This window comes from Hibiscus syriacus, unplaced genomic scaffold, assembly GCF_006381635.1.
Source record: "Hibiscus syriacus cultivar Baekdansim isolate YM2019G1 unplaced genomic scaffold, ASM638163v2 tig00110174_pilon, whole genome shotgun sequence".
Lineage (NCBI taxonomy): Eukaryota > Viridiplantae > Streptophyta > Magnoliopsida > Malvales > Malvaceae > Hibiscus > Hibiscus syriacus.
Genome location: NW_024062612.1, coordinates 443,893 through 452,844, shown reverse-complemented (window position 1 = coordinate 452,844; position 8,952 = coordinate 443,893). Strand labels below are relative to the sequence as shown.

Genomic DNA, 8,952 nt, shown 5'->3' with positions numbered 1-8,952 from the left:
AAATATTTTTATGTATTTTTAGTGTATAAAGATTTTTTTATGTTAAAAATACATGTTTTTGGATTATATTTTTAGAAGGCTATCATTATATATTTTTTAATTTTTTATATATAAAAATATTATTTTTAAAATAGAAAAAAAAACTTAATTTATTTATAAAAAATCTACAGTTTTTTTAAATTATAAAATAACCTTGGTTGGGTTTTTACCGAAGCTCCGATGACGTCTTCAACGACAAACGGCGACACTACTCGATGAGGGAACAGTTGAGTTTTTTCGGCGTGAGATGGTGCTCTCACTGATGGAAGCGATAACGATCACGATTAATCAGAGAAAGATTCAACGGTGAAGGGAAATGAATGGTTTCTTACTATTTTGTGACAATCGACAGTCAATTTGGGTGATTGTTTGTCGGGGTTGAGGTCGCGAGGTGCCAGTGAAGCTGTTGGTGGTGGTGTACACCACCGGCTGTTGGTGGAGGTGGCATTGGGGATGGGGGAAGGGAGAAGGGGGAGGGGCATGAGGGATTTTTTTTTTATAATTTTTAAAAAAAATATATATTTATTTTTTAATAAAAATATTTTTATTTTTTAAAATATCAAAACGTGATACTTGTCTCTTAACGGAGATTTTTAACAGCAGTTAACATCTGACACCTAAAAGTATAATGTTGCAAACATTAGACAACTATATTAACAAAAAATTATTTAGGCACTAAAACATATTTTTCGAGATTCAATTTAAGTACTTATTTTTATATTAAGAAAAATTAAAATTTATCAAAAAAAAAAGTAAAAATAATATTTACATCAAATAAAATTTCATCATATTTGTTATATTCAGATGCAATTAAGAAGTATATAATCCTTATTATAAAACAATGAAAAGCAGTTTTTATAGACTAAAAATCCACGCAATTCATGATTGTTGGATTTTAGGACAGCATATGGCTACAAAATTATGTATAGCAAATAACAAAGGGCAAAATTCGTGAGATAATGGTGTGAAAAAAAATCGTGAGATAATGTTATTGGAAAATTAATTGCTGAGATAGGGTGTTTGCTACAGGAAGAACATTGGTCGTCAAGTGGTCCGGTGGTCGCCAAGCAATTCGAACGTCCTGTGTGCATCCCACAATGGAGGTCGCCAAGTATGTCGCGTGATCTATTCCATCACGTGATTTTTTTCCCACAATCGTGATAATAGTGCATTACAATGTTTTCACATTATCCACATTCTTTCTGTTTATTGGATTAAAAATATTAAAGTCAAATATTTTAACTAATAATAACTCATGTTGTAGGCTTGATTCAAGTATTACTCTGATTGTTTCTAGTTGATTTTAAAGATGCGTGAAACTAGAGGCAAATAGGGGCATGGCCCACTTGATTAACTAGAGAAATTATAGTTAATTTTTTTAATCATTTTATCTACCTTGTTAATCGATTACATCAGATCGAATTTTAAATAGATTTATTATGAGACAACTCTCTCAATTAAGTTTTCTCCTTTCATAAATACTAAGACTCAAACTCTTGATACTATTTAAGGGTTCTAATATTTCATCTCACTAGATCAATCAGTTGTTGATAGAGAAATTATATTTTGATCGACTTAAAATTCAATAATTTAATTTAAATTTTTAATTTTTGTTTTAAAAAATGATGATTTTTGCCTATGCTCTTATTCGATAAATAAATATATTATTAATATAATATGTAACTATGTAACATTTGTACGAAAATACAAGCTGGGGATCAGCGATATTGGCGTTCTTGTATAGTGAGATGTGCAAGGTATCATTAGTCGTGAATAATAATAATACAACAGAAATCGGTTCACACCTTGATTAGTCGTGAATAATAATAATACATTAATGCTTGGAATAGTAGGGCTTCATTCTTGTCAACTCTTGATCTCATTCAAGACGATGACTTTAATTTTGAGACTTCGGCTTACCTTGATTATTATTAGGATAATGGAAAGCCGTTCTTGACAACAAGGGTAGAAAGATAACAGCTTTTGAAATTTAAGAAAATTTTTGGTAAAGCGGAATATTATCTACCGAGTGAGAGTGGGAGTTCATCTCAACAACCTAAAGCGGAAATAACCCATGTGGATAATAGTGCACCACAACCATTCGACGATGCGAGATCGTTGCATCACACATTTGATGACTCTACTGTCCCGGCATACGTACCAGAGTTTGTGCAGCCTCAGGCACCCATCTACTCTCCCATGTTTGAGTCGACGTATGACTTTGACCAAATGACATCTATGATGTCAAATACCAGTATTTGTCAGTCAACGTTTCCAAGTGGGATGGAAGAGCAAACTGGTGTAATGGCAGAGCATAGTGGTTGGAATATATTTACAACACCAGTTGAAATGCCCTCATGAATGAGGAGGATGGATACCATACTCCTGAGCAACTGCAACGACCACAACGCATTAGACGTCCGCCCCGCCATTATCATTCAACAACACCCCGACATCGACAACAATTATAAACTCATATGTTATTTGTTCAAAACTAAATATTTAATTTAGACTAATATTTTATTTTGTAAACATAAGTTATGTATTTAAAAAATTTTAACCTTAACTTAAATTTCAATTTAATTTCATTATTAGTAATAATTACTAAATCATATCATTACTAAATCATTAAATATTAAATAATTAAATATTAATAAAAATGAACTTAAATATTATTTAAAAAACATTCGATTTAATAATTATTAGTTATAAAACATAAATTCAACTTAATTTTGATAATTCAAAATTTTTAATGGCGGGTACTAAATGAAACAAATACTACACTATAGGTATGATTTTGAAAAGATTGAAAATTTAGGTACTAAAACGAATTAAAACTGATAGTTTATATACTAAATATGTAATTTACCCTAAATACAAATACAAATCAAATTACTAATTTGCATCACATATATTATATTAATAATATATTTATTTATCTAATAAGAGCGTAGACAAAAATCATCATTTTTTAAAACAAAAATTAAAAATTTAAATTAAATTATTGAATTTTAAGTCGATCAAATTATAATTTCTCTATCAATAACTGGTTGATCTAGTGAGATGAAATATTAGATCTCTTAAATAGTATCAAGAGTTTGAGTCTTAGTATTTATGAAAGGAGAAAACTTAATTGAGAAAGTCGTCTCATAATAAATCTATTTAAAATTCGATCCGATATAATCGATTAACACGACAGATAAAATGATTAAAAAATTATCTATAATTTCTCTAGTTAATCAAGTAGGCCATACTCCTATTTGCCTCGTTCACGCCTCTTTGAAATCAACTAACAACAAACAGAGTAATACTTGAATCAAGCCTACAATATGGGTTATTATTAGTTAAAATATTTGAGTTTAATATTTTTAATCCAATAAACAGAAAGAATTTGGATAATGTAAAAACATTGTAATGCACTGTTATCACGATTGTGGGAAAAAAATACGTGATGGAATAGGTCGCACGGTATACTTGGCGATCTCCATTGTGGGATGCACACAGGACGCTCGTACTACTTGGCGACCTCCTTGATCGCTCGAACCACCTGGTGATCAATGTTCTTCCTATAGCAAACACCATATCTCAACAATTAATTTTTCAATAACATTATCTCACGAATTTTTTTCCACACTATTATCTCACAAATTTTACCGAAAATAAAAAATGAGTTTTATTAAAGCTATCTCTTAATTTAATCGCCAGTTGGTGCCCTCACCCCTTCCCAACCACATTCACGTGGTGGGTCACCAATGATAACATAATCATATGCAACTCCCGCTATCTTACACCCACGTTTCCATCCAATTAAACCTCTTTTACACCCGTGTCAGGAGCCCATTCGTAGAACTAAACGACGGCGTTTAACACGCAGTTCGCCAGATGCTAGCTCTCTTTCGCTTCGCTTTTGGCACTTCGAACAAATCGCGCAACGTAAACAAGAAAATAAAAGAGCCTCAAATTCTCCGCCCAGTTTCTTTTCATTTTTCACGTATATATTTCAGTCTTCCTCTTACTAATTCATTTGCAGTTCAATTTCTTTGAAATTAACATTTCATTTGATTTTTTCGCTGCTGTCAAACCAATGGCTGCGATCTTCCATGGAGTTGGAGCTGCTGCATCTTTATCATTGTCACCGTCCAATTCTTTCGATTCCAATAAATCCGTTTTCTCTCCTCGTAGATCCTTCTCCGGTAAGCTACTCTGGATTTTCTTCGGTTTTCTCTTATTTCATATCTTAACTTCTTTTTTTATCTCTCAATTTGATTTTTGTGAAGCGAGGAAAGGAGCAAGCTTTGCGGTGGTCAGATCTGAAGGAACCGTGAATCTAAATCTTAAGGGTCGAAGGGCTCAACAATTGATTTCCAATGCAGTTGCAGTAAGTGGAATCTTGAAGTTCATTTATTTATTTTGTGTTGCTAATCTAATTTAAATTTTATTTAGACCACAGCTGATAGCATCGATGCTTCTTCATCTTCCAAACCAGGGTATGATTCTATTTCTGATTCTGATTTACATTGTACTCAATTGCTCAATATTTGTTAAATACGAGTTCTACGAAAGTCAAAAGCAATTATTTATGTGTTTGTTTTTCTCTTGCAAAAATGAAAGATGTGGATTTTAGTACTACATTAATTAGCATGATTGGAAAATGCATTCGAACTTTTCCACCTAATGGCATTCCAGTAAGATAACATTGAATTCTTTCCCTTTTTTGTTGTTCTTGAAGTCTTATTTTGGAATTTAATATATTTTGGCTTTCTATTCAGATTTATCCATTTCTGGCATTTGACTGAATAAGTGAATATGGCTTTTGTTTTGTTTGATAACATATTTCCCATGTATGGCTGTTTAAATATAAGAGAATACCATTGATACCATAGTTTATAGGGTGCACCATGCTTCTGGTCTGCGTAGATAATTTTCTGTTTGAGATGCCCGCATAACAAAGTACTTAACTTCATAATACGGTGTGAGGTCCAGGCATTTGGTACCATTCACATCTTTCTAAAATCAGTGTGGTCTTGCACAAGATGAGAAAGCATTGTTTTCTTTTTCCTCTGCAATTCATGGAACTGTTAGTGCTACGATTGAGTCATCTCAATCTGTCAACTAGATGTTGTCGACATGTATGTCAGATGATAAATTAAAAGGATGTATTTATGCCTGCATCTATGTATGTATTCGGATAGGTTTTCGTTTGTGTGTATCAATATTTTCTGTTTCTGTGTGTGGCAATGGAGTTACATTGCAATTTTAAAATTTTACAGTCATACTAGTTATCACAATCATGTTTGTTGTTTTGCTTTTTCGTGAACAAATGTTACAGTCATACTAGTTATCCATTTCTGTGTGACTTGAGTCCTGGGTGTATTCATGTCTGCATCTATGTATGTATGCGGATAGGTTTTCGTATGTGTGTGTATCAATATTTTCTGTTTCTGTGTGTTGCAATGGAGTTACATTGCAATTTTAAAATTTTACAGTCATACTAGTTATCACAATCATGTTTGTTGTTTTGCTTTTTCGTGAACAAATGTTACAGTCATACTAGTTATCCATGTCGTTAACCCTCTTGCAATTCTAAAATATATTTAACTAGATGTATTTTGTATTCTAGGCATGAGCTTTTACTTTTTGAAGCTCTGCAAGAGGGTTTAGAAGAAGAAATGGAGAGGGATCCCCGTGTATGTGTGATGGGTGAAGATGTGGGTCACTATGGAGGCTCATACAAAGTGACCAAAGAACTGGCTAAAAAATTTGGAGACCTTAGGGTTCTTGATACCCCAATTGCTGAGAATTCCTTCACTGGCATGGGAATTGGAGCTGCTATGACTGGTTTGAGACCAGTTGTTGAGGGTATGAACATGGGATTTCTCCTCCTTGCTTTTAATCAGATCTCCAACAATTGTGGTATGCTTCATTATACATCTGGTGGTCAGTTTACCATACCAATAGTTATTCGTGGGCCTGGTGGTGTTGGACGTCAACTAGGGGCTGAGCACTCTCAACGTCTTGAATCATACTTTCAGTCGATCCCTGGAATCCAAATGGTTGCCTGCTCAACCCCTTACAATGCCAAAGGCTTAATGAAGGCTGCAATCAGAAGTGAGAACCCTGTTATCCTTTTTGAGCATGTTTTGCTTTATAACCTCAAGGAGAGAATCCCAGATGAGGATTACATCTGTAATCTTGAGGAAGCTGAGATGGTAAGGCCTGGAGAACATGTCACCATTCTAACCTATTCAAGAATGAGATATCATGTGATGCAGGCTGCTAAAACTTTGGTGAACAAGGGATATGATCCCGAAGTAATTGATATTAGGTCTTTGAAACCATTTGATCTTTACACCATTGGTAACTCAGTTAAGAAAACTCATCGTGTTCTTATTGTGGAGGAGTGCATGCGGACTGGCGGTATTGGTGCTAGCCTGACAGCTGCCATTACGGAGAATTTCAATGATTATTTGGATGCCCCAATTGTGTGCTTATCTTCACAGGATGTGCCTACACCATACGCCGGAACACTGGAGGAAGTAACTGTCGTTCAGCCTGCCCAGATTGTGACTGCCGTTGAGCAGCTCTGCAAGTAGTTGCGAATTCACGTTAGCAAAAAATATTGATGCATAGTTGATGTTCCGTTAGTATTGTGATGTTTATCTTGAAACCAGTTCTCTGGAAACTTTGTTTTCAATATCTAATTTCTGTTGGTTGTCACTTTTTGTCAATTTACAACCTGCAAGTGTTTGTCAATTTAAAAGGCAAATGTTTGATCTGGTGCTTTCTTGGCTGAAATGGAAAATAATTTCTTCTTCAACCAATTTTACAGGTGGTACTGAAAGTAACTCTGTGCTCCATTTAGTTGCTCTGTCACACAACTAAAGAGTAAATACTTGTTAAATAAACCAGTGTAATCCATTTGTCCTTTTTTTCTTCTTATGAATGTGGTAAAGGAAATAGTCCCATTTCTTTATATCTTCCAATTGTTTTTAAATTTTCTGTTTATTTATTTAAGTTTTGCATAGCTTTTGTTTGCATTCAAACTTAATCCCCCCTACCTTTGAATGTGTTTCATTTGCATTTGATTTGTTGATTTTATTCTGCAAAAGTTTGTTCTTCTATGATCATCACAGCATAGGCTTTGTGATTTATCGTAATCGACATTTAAAGGAAAAACATTAACAAAAAATAGCATGCTTTGAGTTGAAGTTAACTTTCTCAAATCTGATGTCCAAATTTACCAATGACCTTTCCCAGGGGGTCTTGGTAATTTATTATAACCAAGAGCTTGGTCTGTAACTTGGGTAAACCGTAAACAATATGGGGAAACGTGGTGGTTGTTTCGTGGGTCTGGGTCGATTATGTTGGGCCTTGGAGAGTCAGTTGCATGAACCCATTGTTTGATGAAGTCGCCAAGGTGATTCACCTCTCTTAACCCACGTGTTGGGTTTTGAACTTTAGGAATCGCCTGCTTGTGAGGCAACGATTTGCTCCCAAAAAAATTGATAGCTGTATGCCCCGTCTTTGGGATTACTTTTAAAAGGTAAAGCAGGCTGTCGTGGCCTTCCCATTGCCACAGAAGCTGGACTATTTTTTGTTTTTGTTTTCCTTCAGTCGAGATCTTTAGGTGTCCAGTGGAATGCATGTGAGTGGGCTAGTGGATTTCTTCTAAGCATGTGAATGTTTCATACCCTGGAAAGGCTGTTGCAGAGGAAATGTAATATCCAAGGAATTATGCCACAATGATATAGCCTAGGGACTTTTAAAGCTTGTATATAGCTATTTGCATGAATAACAATGTTTTTCAGTAAGGTTGCTGATACTTGCATAAACATCCACATCTTTTCCTTGATTTACATTCAAATCTACCCATGTTGAAGAAAAAAAGAATCAAATCAAATTGCATATACACTATATTTCCTTATGGGATAAGCCATGTTTTCATGTCTGATGCCCTAGTATGGTGTTCTCGATCCAGATCGAAGAAGATGTGGCTTTCCCGCATGGCTTCTCTTTTCTAATTTCATAAAAAAGAAAAAAAAATCTCTGGCACCATATCTGCATATATCGGCATTTATTGAAATGTCAAAAATGAGTTGATATTGTTACTACTGATGATGCTGCAATTTTGCTGTCTTGATCATCAATGCCAAGATGCAGTGGCAACGGTTAATGTCGGATTGTGTAATTTTCAGGTTGGAAAAGATTTCAACTAGCTCGTTCTATATCAACGATATTTACAGATAATTCTCTACATGGGACGTTGCTGGTAGAGTAGACAATCCGGCATATCTTATTTTGGCTTTGCAGCGTTGCATGTGAGTGTTCTTGTCTTCTGAGTGGACATGATGGGGTTGTTTTCGCAAGTTGCAGGCTCTTTACAACTACTTGAGTGACTTATGCCTTACTGTAAGCTGAAGAAAGGATGACTGGTAGGTGGGACTAATTAAGTGCATGAACAGCGAGATGTTAATCTGATTTTTAAGACATTGATGATGGGCATGAGAAATTGTGAATCACTTGCAAAGAGCAATCAACTTTGGGGATTTAATCAAACAAAAACGTGGTCGTTTTAAATAACAACTTGTGTCAGGGACATGCCTAAACATGTCTTATGATCCATGCAGGGATGTCGCTGTGCCGTATTCTCTTTGGACACTCACAGTCACTGCCTAATATCTTTTAGGCCAACTAGGGGCGGATTTATATGGCCCACGAATTAGCAGTTGTATACTTATTTTCCTTAAAAAAATACAACACTTAATATATATTATTAAAATTTAAAAATTCTGCACACCTTTATTTTTTTTTTGATTTTTCTACACACTTTGTTTTGTAGTTGAAATTTGTGCTCTTTTCTATACACTTTATTTTGTAGTTGAAATTTGTGTTTGTGAGTGAGTAGGAAGCTGT

The 8,952-nt window shown here is 34.4% G+C and overlaps 1 protein-coding gene across 1 annotated transcript; it reads left to right on the top strand.

Annotated features, from left to right (window-relative positions):
• Positions 1–3,993: 3,993 nt before the first annotated feature.
• LOC120216865 (pyruvate dehydrogenase E1 component subunit beta-3, chloroplastic-like) lies at positions 3,994–6,856 on the top strand. The gene is made up of 5 exons (XM_039214149.1): positions 3,994–4,028; positions 4,120–4,232; positions 4,317–4,417; positions 4,483–4,526; positions 5,660–6,856. The coding sequence occupies exons 2-5, from the start codon at positions 4,124–4,126 to the stop codon at positions 6,630–6,632; spliced, it is 1,227 nt and encodes a 408-aa protein (XP_039070080.1). The 5' UTR covers positions 3,994–4,028; positions 4,120–4,123; the 3' UTR covers positions 6,633–6,856.
• Positions 6,857–8,952: the final 2,096 nt, after the last annotated feature.